This window comes from Felis catus, chromosome C1, assembly GCF_018350175.1.
Source record: "Felis catus isolate Fca126 chromosome C1, F.catus_Fca126_mat1.0, whole genome shotgun sequence".
Classification (NCBI taxonomy): Eukaryota; Metazoa; Chordata; class Mammalia; order Carnivora; family Felidae; genus Felis; species Felis catus.
Window position 1 is genome coordinate 35,115,308 of NC_058375.1, and position 19,961 is coordinate 35,135,268.

At 53.1% G+C, this 19,961-nt stretch overlaps 1 protein-coding gene and 1 non-coding gene across 7 annotated transcripts in view; both read left to right on the forward strand.

Annotated features, from left to right (window-relative positions):
- RNF220 (ring finger protein 220) overlaps positions 1-19,749 on the forward strand; it is a 235,684-nt gene extending 215,935 nt beyond the window's left edge. The window contains exons 1-11 of one of the 6 annotated variants that reach the window (XM_045035700.1): positions 27-224; positions 354-396; positions 3,520-3,641; positions 4,012-4,144; positions 12,303-12,399; positions 12,599-12,685; positions 12,824-12,879; positions 13,016-13,094; positions 17,594-17,702; positions 17,854-17,928; positions 18,677-19,749. In XM_045035700.1, the coding sequence (XP_044891635.1) occupies positions 171-224; positions 354-396; positions 3,520-3,641; positions 4,012-4,144; positions 12,303-12,399; positions 12,599-12,685; positions 12,824-12,879; positions 13,016-13,094; positions 17,594-17,702; positions 17,854-17,928; positions 18,677-18,748 (927 nt within the window). In that variant the 5' untranslated portion in view covers positions 27-170 and the 3' untranslated portion in view covers positions 18,749-19,749. Of the gene's footprint in view, positions 1-26; positions 225-353; positions 397-3,519; positions 3,642-4,011; positions 4,145-12,302; positions 12,426-12,570; positions 12,686-12,823; positions 12,880-13,015; positions 13,095-17,593; positions 17,703-17,853; positions 17,929-18,676 lie in introns of those variants that run through there. The other 5 variants (XM_045035697.1, XM_045035699.1, XM_019836881.3 and 2 more) reach the window with 5 other exon arrangements.
- LOC111562090 lies at positions 2,854-2,957 on the forward strand. Its single transcript, XR_002745145.1, has one exon. It is a non-coding gene; the product is annotated as a U6 spliceosomal RNA (small nuclear RNA).
- Positions 19,750-19,961: the final 212 nt, after the last annotated feature.

Sequence of the window (19,961 nt, forward strand, 5' to 3'; positions counted from 1 at the left end):
CGCCGCCGGTGGGAGCTGAGGTGCCGCCGCCGCCGGGCAGCCGGGGGGAATCCGCCCGCATCGCCGCCCTCGCCGGCCGGGCGGCCGCAGGGCCCGGAGCGCCGGAGACCGGGGTTGGGGCGGCACCGTGCGGCGGCCACGGGGTCCCGTTAGAGCATCCCCCGGCGGCTATGCCGAGGGCCCGGAACGGCCGGCGGAGCAGGGGGGCCGGCGGGAGGGAGGAAGTAGGTTTGTTTACGGGCTGTTTGGGGCGGGGCAGCCCGGGACCGGGGTCCAGTGCTGGGGCGGGGGTCAGGGCTCCAGGCCGCGCCTGACGCTCTCTTTTTTTGCTTCTGCCCGGGATCTTCTCCCAGACCTTCCTGCGAGTGCGAGCCAACCGGCAGACCCGACTGAATGGTGAGTCTTGCCCGGCCCCTCCCTCCGCCCCACCCCCGGCCTCCTCCCTCCCTCACTGCCTGAAGCTCCGGGCTTGCCTGGGTCTCTTCGACTTTGGGGCCATTTGGCTTCGTCGCAGTCACAGCGCCTGAGAATGTGCTAACCAAGGTGGCCGCCCTCAGTTTCCCCGTCTGTCTAATGGAGGTTATGGTTCCAGCTCTTGCCCACGCCTCGCTGAAGGCCTTCAAGAACCCTGGCGGGCAATAAGTACCAGAGAATGAGGAACAAGCTACACAATTCCACTCGGGAGCTCAGCTTTGAATTTGCAAACTGCTGGGACCTCACTGTACAAGCCGGCAGGGCGCTGAGAATGTTTTTCTTCCAGTTTTTAATCAGTGCCCAGTAGTGTGAATACAGCCTCTCTGCTGAGACTTGACAATGCAGTGAGATCTGGAGTTCCCACGGCAACAGGAACTAACTCATCCCAGGGCTCTTTGAGTTATCAGTCGGCCCACATTTCACAAAGGTGATCAGCGTGGGCTCGACAGCTCTTAGAGGCCTTCTCTGAAAGCACGTCGTGTATGCACTACCTGGCGCCCCCCCTTTTGGATTCAAACCTCTGGAGCATTGCTGTTTGCTGAACACAATTGGATGATCCTAGCTTTTTGTGCTGACATGGGTGTGGTATATCTGGGTGTTAGCTGTAAGGGGCTTTAGGGTCTCTGGCCAGCTCCTGCCACTTGGTTTCTGCTGCCTGGCTGAACTCCAATCTGGGAACGGGAAAGCATTCATTATGGGCTGACCCCATGTTAAGCATCATTATCACAACACTTCTGAGAGGAAAGTGGTAACACATTTTGTAGATAAGGAAACTGAGGCTGCGAGAGGGGAAGGTGATTTGTTTAAAAACACACAGCTGGGATGTAACTGAACCATGATTTAAACTGAAGTTTACCTTCAAAGCTTGTGCTTCTGTGACCGTGCCGTGTTACCTCCTTAAGCAAATACAGACCTTTCCCTACCTGCATTTTAGTAAGCTTAGTTCAGGATTTAGAAGGTGAATGGTGAGTTCCTTCATCAGCAAGGCAATGCCTTGAGAATTTTCAGGTGTTGTCTAACCCCATCAGGGTGCTTTCCTGGGATTACAAGGGATCTTCTGTCCTGGGTGGCTTGGGCAAGAACAGTGTCCAGTATCACGCTCTCCTTGGCAATTCTGTAAGATTCATTTCTTTATTCAGTCATCAGTGTCTATGATAAGCCCTTTGTATTGGCACACTGCTCAATACAGGCTTCAAGAACCACCAGGGCCCCTTGCCTTTCTGATATCTAGAATTCCTTCTCCATCCCAGCCATGGCTGTAGGGTGCCAAGGTCACTCAAGTCTGAAATTCCAAGCGTTAGGACAGTCAGGGTGAGGGGATCTAGATCTTTGTCCACAAAATCAAGGATGACACTGGAACATAGTCACCTCTCCTGGGTAAGAGCACAGGAAGTTGAAGGGCCAGGCTACTGACCAAGATGTCTCAAACTTCATGCCAACCCTGGTGGGATGATGGCTTTCCTGTTGGTTTAGGTCTTTCTAGAGTTACTCGTTTGGAGTTGGAATAGCTCCCTGCCTCAGACTCTCAATAGGCAAGAGCTAGGTCCCCAAGTGCATGTTCTTGCTCCCCTGGCACACTCACGGATCAGTCTTTGTTGCTGCTATCAGTCAGTGGGGAGATTCTTAGGACAGGAGAGCATTCTGACCTATGGAGTCAGGCCTGATTTCTTATCCTGCCTTTGCCACTTTTTAGCTACTTGGACAAGTATCTAGTTCTCACTGAGCCTTGAGTTTCTTCTGTTAAAATGGTTAATACAGCCTTGCTTCAGGTTGAATGTAGAATTAAATGAGCTACTTTGTGTAAGGTATTTGATGCTGAGCCTGATACACAGCTGAAGCTCTAAATTGTAACATCACCTTTCACCTGTGTCCCCCCCACCTAAACTGCATTTATGAGTTTCCCACCAGGATCAATATCCATGAAAAAGTTTTTCCTGGCCCTGCAATGGGGAACATTTTTCTCCCCGATTGTCTTGCCACTCCAATCACTCTGGTCTCAGAGTGGCTAGCTCTACTTCTGCTATTGCAGGGGGAGGGGGGCAGTCCCTTGTTTTGACCCCTTCCTGCTTCAGTGACAGGAGGGCTGCAGAGAGGGATTAGTGAGCTAATTAGAAATGATTGCATCTCTCAGCATTAATTAGCAGTGCTGTGGGCTTGCAGTGTGCACTTTGGAATTGAGCCCCCTGCGGGACAGCGTGGCAAGCAGCCGTCTGCCTCAGGGGCCTGCCAGCCCCCTGCACTGATTAGAAATGATAGAACAGGTTTGGGTAGGCACAGTAAAGGCTGCCCTCTCAAAGTACTGTGGGCTCTCTGATTCAGATCCTCTATACCTGTATGACTAGGCCTCAGTCTCCTCTTCTGTAAAATGGGACCAGTGGAGTACTTATTTCAGCAGCACATATACTAAAATTGGAATGATACAGAGATTAGTATGACTCCAGCACAAAGATGATATGCAAATTCATAAAGCATCCTATATATATATATATATATATATATATATATATATTTTTTTTTTTTTTTTTTTAAATGGTATCTGGACATGAGAGAAAATCTTCCTGAGGGATTCTAGGTAGGATACTAAGGGCTGTACCTCAGGGCCCTTGGCCCTGGAACAAAAAAAAAGGGTGATGAGTGAACAGCAGGCCAAATCAGGCCCCTGGAGGGACCTTGGGTTCTAGCCAAGAGATGTTCTTTAAGAGAGCCCATGGTCTTGGGTTTCTGGGCAGATATCTAGCAACTTGGAATGTCTTTGCTCACTGGACTTACTGAAAGCTGCAGGTAGGGAAGTATGGATTGAACTTGAGCCAGCTGTGGCCAGAGTGGACACTTCACTGGCCTACCACCAGCCTCCTCCCCAGGTGCTCTTGGCAAGACTCGGTCCCCAAAGGAGCAGAAGGCGCTGCATAATGAGGGCCAGATCAGGCACTGAACAAAAGGGCTAATGGCTGGCAAGGGGTCAGGATGTGTCAGCTCCACTGGGACCAGGGGAGCTACAGTGACCGTTCGCCTGTTCTGTGCTTTGTTTTCGGTTTCTCCATGCAGCTCGGATTGGGAAAATGAAACGGAGGAAGCAAGATGAAGGGCAGGTATGTCCCCTGTGCAACCGCCCCCTGGCAGGATCGGAGCAGGAGATGAGTAGGCATGTGGAGCATTGCCTTTCTAAGGTAGAGGGGCCATCACTACCTACCTCTTCACCCCTTCCTCCCTCCCTTCCCCTACACTAGCTGCTGACTACCCCCAGATTTATGGGCTGTGTTGGGGTCTCCATGTGGTCTCAGCAGCTTTTTCCTCTCTGTTCTTTGCCCTCTTCCTTTGCTTTCACTCTTCCGCTCCTCCCCTGGGGCTCCAATGGAAAATAATTGGGAAGAGGCCCAGGTCTTCGACCTCCAGATTGGTTTATGTGAAAGGGACCCTAGATCTGGAGGCCCATCTGGCTCACCAAAGCTGGAGGTTAGGGCTATGCCCTCCTCGTAGACCCTGGGGAGCAGGTAGTGGTGGCCTGGGACCCACATGATCCTACTCTGCTCTTCACAGAGGGAAGGCTCCTGTGTGGCTGAGGACGATGCTGTGGACATCGAGCATGAGAATAGCAACCGCTTTGAGGAATATGAGTGGTGCGGGCAGAAGCGGATACGGGCCACCACTCTCCTGGAAGGTGGTTTCCGAGGTACAAGCAGCTGACACATAAGCAGTGGCATTCTGGTGGCCAGGCCTCTGCTGGGTATCCATCTGTTGGGAGCCAAGAGGCCAGGGCTGGTGGCTGGTCATCCGTTCCACCACGTGGGAACTGCTGCTGGCGGGGCTCCTTTGTGACCGTGCTGCCTGCCTGTGATGTGCATATTAAAATGGATGTATTTGGGTGGGGAAATGGAATTGTGAGGCTGCAAGCTAGGAATGACGAGGGGGGCTCTCAGCCTCGGGTGATGCATTGAAGGTGACAGCCAAGCCGCGTTAGCACCTGCATAAAATATTAAAGGGACGGTTATGCATTTATCACTCCATCCCTCTTAAGGCTGATAAATGAGAATCCAGCAACCTGCTGTACACCTCCAGCACTGGGGGCCCTCAGGGCTTCCAGGCAAACACATTGGATTTTCCTCCTCCTCCTCAACCCCACGTCAGGGAAATCAGTTACAGAGGAGAGAGTGAGTTATGGCAAAATTTGACCTCCCCTGAGCTTCATTGGTGAATCTAATTTTAGCTCTGATCCCATCCCTTCTCCCTGGGTGCCCTCTGCCCTGAAGCAAGAGGGGCCTGGGCCCAGCTGCTCCTTGCTTCCCTTGGGCTCCCCAGTTGCTGCAGAGGGGTCTACAGGGCTTTGCACAGCTCCATTACCCTCCCAGCTCCTTGGAGGGATATGACTTCGCTCAGTGGAAGTCTCCCACCCCTCACCAGGTCAAACAGTACACAGGTTGGATGCCCAGGGTCGTGTCCTCTTGTCAGACTCCTCTGCTTTGGGCAGGAGGAAAGGGAAGCAGTTTGCCTCCTGGCCTCCGGCTCTCTGTGCACAAGCACAGCTGGCTCTGCACCTTACAATCATTAAGTGAACCAATCTGCTTCCCATCTGCCTCCAATTCTCTGGGCAACACCCTTGGGAGTCCTGGTGTGTTTGGTCCCCGGGGAATCTCACAGCAGCTGGGAAGAGGGTGTCTGACTTATGGGGGCTTTGCTGCATGGGCTGGTTTTGAGGAGTGGTCTCCATAGTGCCGTGCAGTGCAGACTGGATACGTGAAGGGGGGCAAGCCCAGGTGGGGCATTATGCTTCTGGGTTTCTCTCATTCTCCAAGCATTTGGGGCAAGCCAGAGTGTAAATCAGGAAGGTAAATCAGCCCAAACCATTGCCCGAGCCTGAGTGGAGAGTTCATTTGCCACTTCGCTGTTGTCCTGTCCCAGAGTTTTAGAGTGCCTGAGGCCCTGAGAAGATGAGCGGCAAAGACCAGGATCCTGGGAATGGTACACGCAGGTGTCTGGTGACAGCCCATGCAGGGTCAGTTGCAGGATGCTGCTCTGGGTTCGCTCTGTTGGCAGCTGGAAATACTCACGCCTTCTGTTACTGTGGCAACTTCTTAGGTTTCTTGGCACAGATCTGGACCTGATGGTTTCTGGGCACCAGACAAGGCTTACGGGGGATAAAGCTGCATAAGGCCTGCTGATTTGACAGTATTTCCCCGCGCTGAGATGCACTTGCAGAGCCGGTGTGCGGTGCTCTTAGGCCCTGGGCGGGTGTCAGTTTTCCCTGAGTGTTTACACTATGAGGTTGTTCCTTTCAAGAATTCCTGAGGGGAGTTCAAAGGGGGCTTTTCTTTGAGCGATTTGGAGAGCGAGAATGAGAGTGAGGCTTGAAGAGGGAGCAGGGCCGGAGGTGCCTTTATCTGCAGAGAATGGTTCCAGCTTGCCTGATAGAAGCCGCTGCTGCCTCTTAAACAGCTTAGTGCAGTCAAAAGACAGGCAGACTTGAAAGGCTGTTTTACAGCAAGATCAGCGGGGGCCACGAGGCAGAGAGCGGGGCACAGTGGAGCAGAGGAGGCTGAGGCTCCTCAGTGGGGGGGGCATCAAAGGAGGCCCTGGTTGATCCCGACTGCCTCTGCCCCCTGAAACCCTGTCTGCAGAAACTGGCCATCTGTCAGTCTACACTCCTTGGCCAGGACTGGTAGGCCCCAACTCTTGGGGGGTTGGGTGTGGCCCCGCCAGGCGGGCTGGTGTCAGTGTGGTGCATTGATCGCCCGCCGGGCGGGCCGGGCCGCAAGCCGGGCAGCGCGTGCTTAATGTGATTGAAAGGCAGTTAAAATGGCGGTGACCTTTTCAGGAGGAATTAGATTGCCTGCCAAGACCGGTTAGAGGGAGTGATAACGCCGGCTGAAGAAGCTGCCCAGCCGACTTCAGAGAGAGGGAGCAGAGGCAGGATGAGCGGGCGAGCAGTGAGGCCCATTTAAGCTGCGCTGTGCGTGCTGACAGAACAGAGATTGCTGTCCTTGTTAGATATGAAAGAATTGAAGAATTGCAGATAAGTTCCTGTATCCGATCATCCCCTATTCCTTCCCCCAGACCAGGGCCCCTTCGTCATCCTCAGCAAAGCTTCCCACCAGGCCCACTGGGAACTGGTTTGATGGAGCAGATCTGTTACCTTGAACATAATCTGCTGTGGAGCCAGTGAACAAGCGAGAGTTTTGGTGGAGACACTTGACTGAGGGGAACGGGCCTTGCAGTTGGACCTATGGCTATTGAGGGCAAAACCGGATAGCTCAGGCCCAGGAGTATTTGGCATTGGGACTTTAGAACAAAATGAAGGACCAGACAGAACAGGTAAGCACCAGGATAGGTCCAGCTGGACATAGATCTTTAAGAGGCTAAAGAAAATAAAGATTTCAAGAGAGTAGGTTGGAAGACCTAAAACTTTCAGTGTCTAGGAAATACTGTGGCCTTCTTAGTTCTCAGAAATTCTGGACTGTGTGCCTAAGCTGTTGGACCTCTCAGTACCTTAGGTTTGCTAACCTGCTACTGCTGTTTCCTCCCACCCAGCATTATAGTTGCATAGAGGGTGGCACAGGGCCTAGTGCTTCACCAACATTCCCCTGAGAGAGTGCAGCAGCTAGGAGTAAAAGATACTCTTCTGGGGCACCATGCCAGCCCTGAGCAGAGCAAGAAGCCTCTGGGCTAGAGTAGCAGACCCCAGGGAAAACCTAATTATATAGCCCTTGAGGACAAACGTACTCCAATCTGTAGTCAAGAAGGTATGTGACAGACGAACCACACCTTTCCTCATTTTCTATCTCCAGTCCTGGGTCCTAGAGAAGAGACTCATGTTGAGCTTTGATCCCTCCCCTGGATTGGTTGCCAGTGAAAGTTCACCCAGCTGGATTTGGGGAGCCTGGAGCCCATCATATCTGGAGTGGACAGGCTGGAGAGAGGACATACGAATGGTTGATTTCAGATAAGGTGACAGTGATGTGGCAGGCACAAGAGTGGCAAGATGGAAAAATTTCCCAGGAGGCTGCACAGGAAATAGAAGGTGCTGCAGCTGTCTCTCTGAGCTCTGGCGGGGAAACACATTACTAGAATCCAGCACTGAGCCCCTTTGAAGCAAACAGGTGGAGGGGAGGGAGACTATGGGGACTAAGAGAACTGCTCTTCAGGCCTCTGCCCTGCCCAGATCCTAGCCTTGGGACTGCATCTTTCTCAGGTTCCTGTCTTGGATTTAGGCTGCTTCCAAGTAGTCTGGGATGAGATCTCATGGAGAGGACAGGCAGGGTAGCTGTGGCACAGATTTTTTAACTGGCTGTTGCTTGCTAAAACTTCACGAGATTCTGAGTCAGGGAATGAGAGGTTTTGTGAGTCCAAGGGCACAGAGAAGTAGGCCTTCCCCTAGCCCCTGCTCCCTTTGGCGTGTTAGTTCCCAGAAAGTGGGAGCCCCAGCTGCTAAAAATGTTCCCCAGTGCAGCCGTGCTGCCTTGTCTGGTCAGTGACAGGTGTTGGAACAGCCGACTGCTGGAGGCAGTCTTGGTATGGAGAGGGTTAGGGCTGCTGCCTTCCAGCTCCCTACCACCTTTAGTTATAACTGTCGCCTGGTGGGAGGGGTGAGAAGAGGTGGCAAAGAGCAGGGCACCTCTGTCCCCTGTGGCAACTGACGGGGATTTAATCGCCTTTTGGAACACAATTGTTAAGCTGGGACAGAGGGAGTGCAAGCAGAAGGAGCAAGTATCAATGGTTTTAAACGGCGTCTGTCTCTCTGCGTCTCTCCTGACGTGAGGCAGTGAAACGCGTTATTGAGGAGGCCCGGAAAGTGGCTAAGTGCGTTTGACACACGCCAACTCCCTGCCTCCACACTGGATAATTGCATTGTCAACTGTTCAGCGAGGTGGCAGGTGACACTGCAGGCCGATTGATTGTCCCGCATCGCAGCTCCCCAGACTGTCAGCTCCCCAATCGATGGCGTTTACACAAGACACCGTAACTGCATCTGTAACTAATTCCAGTGTAAAACTCTCCGGAAGCTGCTGCCCCTGTCTCCTCCCCACACACACAACCCCCCCCCCCCCCCCACCGCCCCCGCCACAAGAGCACAGCCTCTGGAGGGCCCCAAGACTTTCCTTTCTCCCTGGGCTCTGGTTTTGTTAGGAGCAGCAGGTGAGGAAATTGATGGCTCCTTTTTTTTTTTGTGGTTTCAGGTTCCAGGACGTTAGTGCCCCCAGTAAACGGGCATCTCCAGTTTCTCAATCGATCACCTAATCAATTGATTAAATTAACACTGACTTTTTTTTTTTTTTCCTTCTCCTCAATGAGCCAGGAAGAAATGAGTTTATGGGAGAGGGGTCATTTTTATAAAATTGAGACTTGCTTATCATTTCTATACCGAATCCTCTTTTTCTCTGTTGCTAAGTATTCATTTGCAGGGAAGGGATTTTTTCACACTGCCCACCCTCCCAGAACCCACTCTGCTGAGTGTCATTGACCATCAGGCTCAGTTTGCTTATAGACAGCAGCCCAACACATTGTGCTACTTTAGGTGGGGCTGAGCCATAGCAAGGGGCCTCCCCTGCTGACGAAAGGGTACTCCAGGTCATCTTGGAGGTCCAGGGAGCTGAGTCTCTTCCCTGGATAGCAGCAGCAGGAGTGGCAGCTTGCTTGTTATCCCCAGAGCTATACAGAACAGGAGCCAGAGGCTTGGAAAGGAGCTCTGTGTGCCATCTTGCCTCTGAGTACTGGCTTGGGATGTGCCAGCAGCTGAGAACATAAAATGACTGTGGAGCTTTCCCCTCAAACCAGGGAAGGGGGGGGCAAGCTGGTGGGGGCGCTGTCTGCGTAAAATGGCTTTATGGCCGTTTCTTTTTATTATGATTCTGCCAGAAGTCAGCAAGTGACATTTCATTAAGAAAATAAAGTTTAATGTGCTGGGAAGGAGGTTGGAGCAGGCTGGGGCAGCATAAGAGGGAAATTGGCAGTGGCAGCCCGTTCTGAACACCTGTGGGGGTAGGAAGAAGTTCCCAACATCTGTCTCCACTGCAGGATGGGGTCAGGGTCAGAATGAACTGCTCAGACCAGAGACAGGCCTTTTCCTTGGCAGATAAGATGTGCCATGCTCTCTGTCCTGCCTGGCTGGTCAGAGGAGCAGGAGGTTACCACCCAGCTGGGGGAAGCTGATAGGGAAGGTTGTATCCTGAGTGGCTTCACACCTCAGCCTCCCTTCTGACGCAGGGCTCTCAGCACTTAGTAGAACAGTATCATCAGTGGTTAGTCATTTCTGCTGGGGTGTCTTGTATAGCACCTGCTCTGGGCCTGGCCAGCTCTGCTGGATGGTGCTGAGATCACAGTAGTGAGTCAGACCTGGGCTTTCAGTCGGTGAGGGACCATGACAATACATGTAATGACTTTGGAGTTCCATAGGAGTCCATGTGGACACCAAGGAAAGGACACCTATTTGTATAGAAATACCTGGGGAAGTCTCCACACTGAGCACCTTGAGGGTGGGGATCACATCTTGAAATTCTTTGTCTCCAATGCCAACCCAGGCAGAGGATGAGCTCAGTAAAGGCTGAAAGAATATTCCTGAGGTGAGTTCATTGCGGAAGTATTTCTGGAGCAGCTATGCATATAGGCACTGTGAGTTCCTAGCAGGAAGCGTGGTTGAGCTAGGTCAGACTTGCAGAACAAGCAGACATTTGTTTTGTAGACGAGGAGGGAGAAGAGGTAATAAGATGTACAAAAGCACAGGAACACGAGCAAACACGTAGGGTTGGGGAAAGCACAGTAGCTATGGTCTGCTGGAGTATGAGTCCTGTTCTAGGCCTGTCAGAGGAGAGGACTTCAGGCCATAGGGCTACTTTCTGTGTTGAGAAACTGGGACCTTTCCTGGCATCTTTGGGGTACCCTGTTTTATCAGCTTTGCCATGGATTCTTTGCTTTCCTTTTTGTCCACTTACCAGGCAGGGCTGGGCAGGGCCAGGCTGAGGCAAAGATGGGAGGCTGACTGCTGAGCTGCATGTACGTGGGGGCGGGGGCGTTGGCAGGGTTCGGGGGCACAGGCTGTAAGTGAACCTGATAGCTACATTCTGATTGATGGCAGAGTTTGTCTCCCAAACTGTCAGAGGGTTTATAGAGGTGCCACTCACCCACAAGGAGGGAATTGCTTGTCAGGACACCTGGCTGTGAACAGGAGACAGAGCTGTAACTTGGTGTTTTCTCAGCTTAATGGCCCTGCTGCTGACCTGCCTGCTGCCTTGAGTTTGTTGATGCCTCCGTGTAGAGGGGGAAATGAGGATTGTCGGGGAGGGGTGGAGCCTAGGCAGTGCCTAGCTTCTCTCTTTCCCTTGTGCTGTTTGCCTTTGGGATGGATGGAGCCTTTGTGAGACCAGAGACCAGAGGTGTAGGTGGGAGAAGAAAGATCAGGAAGAAAATGCTTTGGAAATGGACTTGAAAGATGGAGAACGTTCCACATGGAGTGAATAGCATAAGCTAAAGTCTCAAGAACAGGATATACAGGGTTTTCTGAAGAGCAGTAAATAGCCTATCTGTAGGCATCTGGCTTATGGAGTAAAATGAGAAAAAGAGCAAAGGTGGAGAAGTAGGTGCATCCACATCTTGACGGATCTGGCTGAGAAGATTTTGTATGCAGTGGGAAGCCATAGCTGGTTTTGGAGCTGGGAAAGGAATGGTCAGAGCCATATGGTAAGCAGGATAAAGGAATAGACAAGAGGCTAGAGGACCCGTTATAAGATTGTCATCCTGATGAGAGTGGAAAGAATGGATAAGAAGAAATTTATGAGATTATCAGACAGAACCCTGAGCTGCTTCCTCATCTCTTTGATGATTTCCTTGCTGCTTCTACTTGCCACAGATTCCATCGTTTTCATCTCTCTCTGTCCTGGCATGGTTGCTATGCTGGTCAATAGGGTATGGTCTCAGTCCACTGAGAGGAGTCAGAGGCAGGGAGGGAGAAGCAGTCGGCTTTGTGGCCCCTGACCCTGGCCATCAGGAAGGGTGGTCCTGGGTGTCAGAGCACATAGCAGGTAAGGGGGCCTAATGTGACTTCAGCAGCTCTCCCCCTCCCCATTGGCCAGGGGTCTACCCGTGGCTAGGCCAAGCACACCTTGGTAGGGACAGCCACCTGCCTGGCCAACGGCCCTGTGCCCACCCAGCCTGCTTGTCTTCATGGATTGCTTTCAGAAGCAGGTGTGCGTGCCTTCCTCCCTCATCTGTCCCTTCCTAATCCCTTTATAACTGCACTTGTCCAGGAATCTGGGCTGAGTGAGGTGGAGATGAATAATTAATGTCAGGCGCTTCAGACACCAAATATTTGAACAGCTGCCTGGTGTTTTTGCTGGCAAGGACCTGGCGGCCAAAATCAGGACATTGGCTGGGGGTCTTGCTGTGTGCCTCTGACTGGCCCTAGCCAGTTTGCCCTTCCCTCTGATGGACTGTCAGGCTGGACCATGGGACACAGGGGGATGCCCAGGTCCTGGTTGGGGATAGCCTTGTAGACCTGAATTTCTGTGTCTTCTTCCTGCTCTTCCTAGACCTAGAAGACAGGTGGGCAGCAGGGCTAGCTTGGGTGTCTCCTGAGGACCTAACATAGTGTATGAATGGTCTAGTTTATGAGCAGAGACCACTAGGAGCAGCAGGAAGTGGCAGAGAAGGATGAGGTACGCAGAGTGAAAGGGATTGGAATGTCAGAGCCATGAGTACCTAAGTAATTGGCTTTCTATGTTCCAGGCCCAAATTTCTGAGCCTTACCTGGCCCAAAACCTGACCCCTACCTAGGGAGAACAGAAAGGGCACTCTTGGCCTAGTCTTGCTGGCCCCTGGCCCTCCTCACGTCCTGCTTCCCACAGGCTCTGGCTTCGTCATGTGCAGCGGCAAGGAGAATCCGGACAGTGATGCTGACCTGGATGTGGATGGGGATGACACTCTGGAGTATGGGAAGCCACAGTATCCTTGGGGCACTGTGGGACAAGGTGGGGCTGGTGGGACAGGTCAAACGGAATTTAAAAAGTAGCCAGCACCTCTGGTACTTGCCCATACCATCCACCCCTCCCCCCCTTTGGGGTCAGTGTCTGAGCTTTAACTAGGATTCAACCTTCATGGCCTACTGTAAACTAGGATCTGTTGTCCTTGACCACCATGCCAGATACACAGAAGCTGACGTCATCCCCTGCACAGGCGAGGAGCCTGGTGAAGCCAAGGAGAGAGAGGCACTCCGGGGTGCAGTCCTAAAGCAAGTGTGGGCACAGGCTTGGGTGGGTGGGATAGAGGGGTGGGAAGTCCTGAGGCAGGGGTCAGCCTAGTACCCACTCTCAGGGCTCCCCCACCTGCCTTTAGAGCTCACTTTGTTCTTTTCTTCTCCTTTCCCTAGTGGCGGCCCTCCCAGCACACGCATCACGCCCGAGTTCTCTAAATGGGCCAGTGACGGTAAGTCCTGACCCACCACAGGAGTAATTAATGGGTAGAGGAGACCTCTTCGGGTGGTGGTGACTGACTCAAGCCCAGCCCCTCACCTGTGCTGCCCAGTCTTGCCAGAGTATGAGTTGCCCCTCTGTCCCAGCAGAGATGCCATCTACCAGCAACGGTGAGAGCAGCAAGCAGGAAGCCATGCAGAAGACCTGCAAGAATAGTGACATCGAGAAGTGAGTGTCTGGCCAGGAGGGGGGCCTCTGGAATGGCAGTTCAGAGGGAGGGGGGAGAGAGGGGCTCTTTGCTAGCAGGAAGGCCTGCTGCTAAGGCTCCTGGCCTCCAGAACGCGACTTAATCCTGCAGCCCTGGGCACACGACGGGCATTGGGGCCCAGCTGGTGCTAAGCATGACTCTGTGAATTGATCACTGGGCCACGGCCCTGGGAGTCTTGGCGGAGGGAGGAGTAGTCCGCCTGCCTGCCTGCCCGCTGCGGCGGCCTCCGCCCGGGAATGTGATGTATGGCCGCCCAGCCCAGCCGGCGCACTTGATTCATCTCCAGTTTCTGTTTCTTAATCGGGAGCTAAATTGGTTTCATTTTTCTTGTCCCGGGTGGCGCTTGCAGTGGGTTTTAGGCAGGAGCATTGGGTCTCATCACTTCTGGTAGGAATTTTTGGCCTGGGTTCTCTGGCAGGGGAAAAGGGGATCTGTTAGCACTTCACATGGGGCTGGGCAGCCCCTGGCCCGGATCCCCAGGAGCCACAAGCAAATCAGTTGGGCATCTTACTGTCTTTCCAGAAGCCCATGCAAGGCCAGTTCTGGCCCCAAGAGGTGGTATTGTCCAGCTCTGGCTGCCTGGAGTTGCTGCTGTTGGCCATTGCTTAACTCCCCGCACCCCACCCCTCTCTCTGCTGGAGGCTAGGTTGCCTGGGGTTAAAAGGCAGCCTCTTCATTCCAGGGCCAGTGTTCCATCTTGCCTCCTGCCAGGAGAGTGGATTGCAGGCCGGTGCAGGGCTGGGTCGGTGGCCCAGGGTCACCTCCCATTTGTTTCCCTCCATTTTGTGTTGTCATAAATTCATTCCAGCCCGTTGTGGTTGATCAGTTTATCTCGGCCGGGGCCGCGAGTGCTGCTGGCATGATGTATGGGCCGCGGCTCGGGGCCCGGCTGCCCATGAATCACCGCAGCTGCTCCGTGTCAGTGCTGGAGCGGGCCGCACGGGTTCGGCGCAACCAGCATAGGGGGGCGGGGGGGGGTGGGGGAATGACGTATGGATGTTTATTTAATAATTCTCTCCTACTCCAGCTGAGCGGGGCGGGCGGGGCCATAAGGGGCGCCCACCCTCGTCTGGAGGGGCTGCTCATAAATCAGAAAGACAAGATCATTAATCAGGGATGGCGCCCGAGGGGGAGGTGGGGGCCAGAGCTAGTGGCCATCCATGAAGGTACTACCCACCCAAGGCTGGAGAAAGTTGAGACTTCTGTCCCACCTGTGTGAGCACAGGAACTAGTAGGCAGGGTTCTCTGGGATGCGTCATAGACACTCAGTCATATGCAGAGATCTCCACTGGGTCTGGATCTGCCCAGATTGGGACCCTTCAGTCCCTATGGCTTCTCTCTTCCTCGTATACAACATAGGTTCCTGTCCTAGATCTTATTCACCACCTAGGGGAAGCAGGAAGGTAGGATGCCATAGTTTCTTCCAGGAAATTCTCCACTCCATACCTTGGAGGGTCTCAGGAATAACTCAGAAGCAGCCTGGATCAGGAGCTAGAGAATTGGGTATTACACCAGAGCAGAGATTAGAGGTCAGGTGTATGCTGAGCAAATCCACAATAAGGTGGGCTCTGGAGTTGGATGTGGCCTTGGAGCTTTTGGATATAAAGGGGGAGATGGCTTCATTCTCTCTTGGCCCCATCCTGTTTGCTTTCTATATCTAACTCCTCTGATTTGGGGTTTGAGAGTGCTCAGCTCTGGGGTAGCCCTGTGCCCCCAACTCCAGGCCTTTGTTTCCCAATTTTCAAAATAACTACATAGGACTAGGCAAACGCCCAGCATGGTCGTTGGGAGAGAAAGAGAGCACAGCTACCCATCCTTGTCTCCTTGTCAAGAATTTACCAGCAGATGGGGTGGCACATATGGCATTGGGCAAAATGCCAGGGGAAGAGCCAGCTGTGCTGGTGATAGTAAGGGTGGAGGGGGTGGTGAAGGCTTCCAGATCTGGAAAGTTGAATGGACACTTCCAGAGAATCAGCCAATGCCAGAGGAAATGGAGTCAAGCCCTTTGCAGCTTCCCTGGAGAGACGTAGGGCAGAGAGGGAGTCACAGACCTATGGATAATAGATCTAGGGCATCTCTGGTATAGGGACACAGCCATCGAGAAGTCATATTCTGTGTTTCTGCTAAGAAATTCGAATTCAAATTCTGTGTTTCTGCCCTAAGAGAGAAAGGTCAGAGATCAAAGTTTGTTGTTGCCCGTGGAATGTTACCCACCATCCTCCCTGTGCCCCCCCAGTGCCACTTGTGCCCAGCAGGGAAAGACCACCTGTAAGCTTTCAGGCTTTCTGAACCGATGATCTGCTCCAAGCTAGCAGGACAGGTCACCCTAGGAGAACATCTCTGCCACACTGCACCACACTTAAAATTCCCCCTCAGTCCGCTCTTTCTCCTGATTGAATACATCTTGTAGCCTCAGCTCTTCAGCTCTTACCCTGTCACAGCCCTCCTCCAACACCCCCAGCAACTTCCCATTGCCTGTGAGATAAACTTCACTTTCTGATTGTGTCTCTGAAGTCTTTTCTGATAGAATCTCCTTGCCCACTTCAGCATTGTCTACTTACCCACAGGTGAGCCTTAAACAGCCACGTGGGTCTCTTGGGCCTCTTAGCCTGTGTTCCTACTGGTCCCTAGGCCTGGAGACCCAGCTCCTCCTGGGTATTTCCAGTGTTGTAATGTTAGTCATGTAGTTCTTGGTTGATCACAGCATCTGTCTTTGGGGTTTGAATCCCACCTCCCCCATTCTGTGTGAACCATAAGCAAGCTATTTAATGTTCCTTTGCTGCTTTAGTTTCTTCATATGTAAAATGGGAATATTCGAATCTCCTCATGGGGTTTTGTGAGGTGTAAATAAAATAATAATTTTCAATCCCTCAATACAGGCCCTGGCATTTAGTAAGCACTTAATAAACGTTGGCTCTTTTATTTTCATTACCATCATTGTTATTCCCTAACGCCCATCTCTAGTAGCGTCTTCTCCAAGAAGCATTCTTCTCCCTCGGTGAGCTCCTCTGGGTTCTGTCCACTTGTTTTAGGAGGGGTAGGAGGGATCAGTCCTCAGGATAGTCCTAGCTATTCACTAGCTAGTTCAGTACTGCAGCCCAAAGAGTCTTCAAGAAGTTACAGGGGACCTTCACGGGCAGGACTTGAACAGCAGGCGAGGACTCTCAGGCCATCTGATGTGCCTGCCCAGGAAGAAACAACAAGGAGCCCTTGAGGTAGGCAGGCCTGTGGCCCAGGACTGGATTCTGTGGGACTCACGCAGTCCCCACATCTCTGACTGTTCCAAGAGTGAGACTGGCTTTCAGGTCAACAAACATTTACTCATACTCACGTGCCTGCCAGGGGGCTGATGTTCGTAGTCAGTATTGGTGGCATGGGCAGCTTGCCCTTGGAAAACTACGCCTCGCACAGGAGACAAGGACATTTGCAGTTGTGTTGCTGTGGTGGAGTCCGGTGCAGGGTGCTAGAGAGTACAGAAGAGCAGCCACCAGCCGTGGTGCTGTCAGGAGGGTTGGAAAAGACTTCTGGTGAGTTAGGAGGTAGGGTGGCCCAGAGGAGGCAGAAAGTGCCGCAGGAAGCCAAGGGAGTGAAAAATGGTGGAGCGTGTGGAGAGGCTTTATAGTTTGGTGTGGATAGAGCATCAAGTGTGGCACAGTGCTGAAGGATGCAGGCTGGGGCTAGACCAAGGAGTCCCCGGTCTCAGTTTATGAGGAGTTTAGTAGAGCTTTATTCTGAAGGAAACATTGAGATGTTAGAAGTAGAAGCAGTCAAATTTGCAAAATTCTAGGTGCTGGGAGAATGGAATGAGGAATCTGGAGGCAGAGGGGCCATTCAGGTCAGTGGAGGGATCGTAGGAGAAATCATGAGGGCCTGGGGCGCCTGGGTGGCGCAGTCGGTTAAGCGTCCGACTTCAGCCAGGTCACGATCTCGCGGTCCGGGAGTTCGAGCCCCGCGTCGGGCTCTGGGCTGACGGCTCAGAGCCTGGAGCCTGTTTCCAATTCTGTGTCTCCCTCTCTCTCTGCCCCTCCCCCGTTCATGCTCTGTCTCTCTATGTCCTAAAAATAAATAAACATTGAAAAAAAAAAAAAAAAAAAAAAAAGAATGGAAAAAAAAGAAATCATGAGGGCCTGGACTAGTGGTAGCGGTGGAGAGACTACAGATGCTAGGAGCTAGATAACAGATTGTGGGCGCCGAGGGTGACTGGGAAGCAATGGTTTGAGAATGGTTCCTACGTATCTGGTTTGGAAATTGACCAGGATGGAGGTGGAAGAACAAGGAGGATGAGGAGTTCAATTCCAGAAGATGGAGTTTACAAATATAGGATATGGGCAGGTGGGGGGCGGGGATATCCGGGAGACATTTATATATGCAGTTCTAGAATTTAAGGGCGGTGTGGGCTGGAGGTTCAGATTAGAGATGTCAGCCTGCTGCCTGCCCAACCATGCTGTCCTCTTCACAGAATCACCGAAGATTCAGCTGTGACCACGTTTGAGGCCCTGAAGGCTCGGGTCAGGGAACTTGAACGGCAGCTATCCCGTGGGGACCGTTACAAATGCCTCATCTGTATGGTGAGAGAAAGGGAACCTGGGATGCCTTTGGTCAGGCTTCAGTGCTCTCTGGGGGTTGGAAAGGGCCTCTGCACTGTGATCTGAGCTCTTTAGAGGGTAGACCAGCCTCAGAGTGACCCCCCCCTTCTCTGCCCACCTCCTCCCTCCCTAGGACTCATACTCGATGCCCCTAACGTCCATCCAGTGTTGGCATGTGCACTGCGAGGAGTGCTGGCTGCGGACCCTGGTGAGGTGGCATGGGGGTTGGGGAGTGGGTGGCTACTTCCGGTGCTACCCACATGTCCATGCTTATGCTTGAGCCTGCTTGAGGGGAGGGAGGTGCCAGGGCAGGGGAGAGCACGAGCATCAAACACAGCAGCAGGAAACCAGGATGTTCACCCCCCCCCCCCAAACTCCCCCCATTCTTGTCTCCACCACCAGCTTTATTAAATTCTCTCCCTCCATGGGTTCACTGCCTGCTCTGCCCACCCCCAAGGCCCACTGTATCACACGTATTGGTGTGATCCCAGGTCAGGAGGAGGCTGGGTGTGGATAAGCAGGACTAGGGCCTCAGCCCCTCCCCCTGCCATTACTAAGCTCCTTCTGCTCCTGCCCCTGTTCTTCGCTCGGGAGCAGCCATTAAAATGTCGCCCGGAGACAGCAATAAAAGGCCCGGACGTGGGCTCTGTGTCCTGATCAAAGGCCGCATGTAATCTCGTTAGGGCCGAGGCAGCCACAGCTGGACCCAGCCTTGTTCTCATTACCGGGGCTCCCGCTGCGGGGCTGGCCAGGCGGTTTGATCCTGGCGTCCCCCCAACACAGGAGTATGCCTGCCTGCTTGCAGAGGCTGCCCATGCATCTCCAGCCTGGGCTGACAGGACCAAGGTGCCAGCATACAACTGGTGCAGGGGGACATGGCTGTGGGCCCAGGTGCTCTCATGAGCAAGTATGCAGCATAGTGTGCATAACCAGAGCCCTCCCTGTTCTCCCTGCAGGGTGCCAAGAAGCTCTGCCCTCAGTGCAACACCATCACAGCGCCCGGAGACCTGCGGAGAATCTACTTGTGAGCTAGCCACCCCCAGCAGGCCTTGCCTGGAGCAGCCCCACCTGCCCGCCTCTGTGACGTGACCCTCCCCCTTGTACATATTTGCACACAGGTTCCCCATGTACATACATGCGCACACACACGTGCACATTCGTGTGCGTGCACACACACACACACACATAACACACACACACACACACACACACACACACACACACACACACACACACACGACTCTGGAGCCAGAGTGGAGGCTGAGACCCAGGCCTTGCCTGCTGGTTCCCACCAAAACTAAGGACCATACCTGTTTGGGGTTTTGTTCCCAAGGTGGGGCAAGGAGGTGGGAGTGAAGGGGAATAGTTGGGCAAGGCTCCTGAGATACAGCCCCCGGACTGACAGACGGACAGACAGACATGCAAACACCAGACTGAAGCACATGTAATATAGACTGTGTATGTTTACAATGTTGTGTATAAATGGGACAACCCCTCGCCCCCCACTCCACCCTCACCCCTTTGGTTGTATGATTTTCTTCTTTTTTTAAGAACACCTGGAAGCAGTGCCCCCTTCAGGGCTGGCTGGGGGCTCGGCCCATCCACCTCTCAGGGTGCCTGCCTCTCTCTCTCCCATGGTATCCCTTCCCTCTCCCATGTGCTCGGTGTTCAGTGGTGTATATTTCTTCCCCCAGACATGGGGCACATGCCTCAAGGGACACGATCCTCTCCTTAGTCTTAGCTCCTGGGGCTCTTTATAAGGAGTTGGGGGAGAGGGGAGACACAGGAAATGGGAACCGAGCTGAAGCAGGGGCTGAGATTGGGGCTGGATGAGTATGCTCCTGGCTGCCCAGCCTTCTACCAAGAACCATTCCTGGGATTAGAACTGCTCTTCCCAGGGAAAGTGGTCTCCCCCGCCCCTCCCGTGGGCCCCACGGTGTGATGCTGTGTCTGTATATTCTATACAAAGGTACTTGTCCTTTCCCTTTGTAAACTACATTTGACATGGATTAAACCAATATAAACAGCTGCTGCCTGTGTGTATGTGTGCAGGAAGGGGTAGGTGATGGGGTGGTATGGACAGAGGCAATTAAGGAGTTAATTCCTGGCAGCAGTGTGGGGAAGAGGATTTGGATGTCCCTGTGAAGCAGAAGCAGTGCAGGGTTGGTCCACTGGGGGTGGGGGGCCTGAAGCACTCCCATCAGGGGTGGGGGTGGAGCTGGGGACCTGGACTCCTGACTA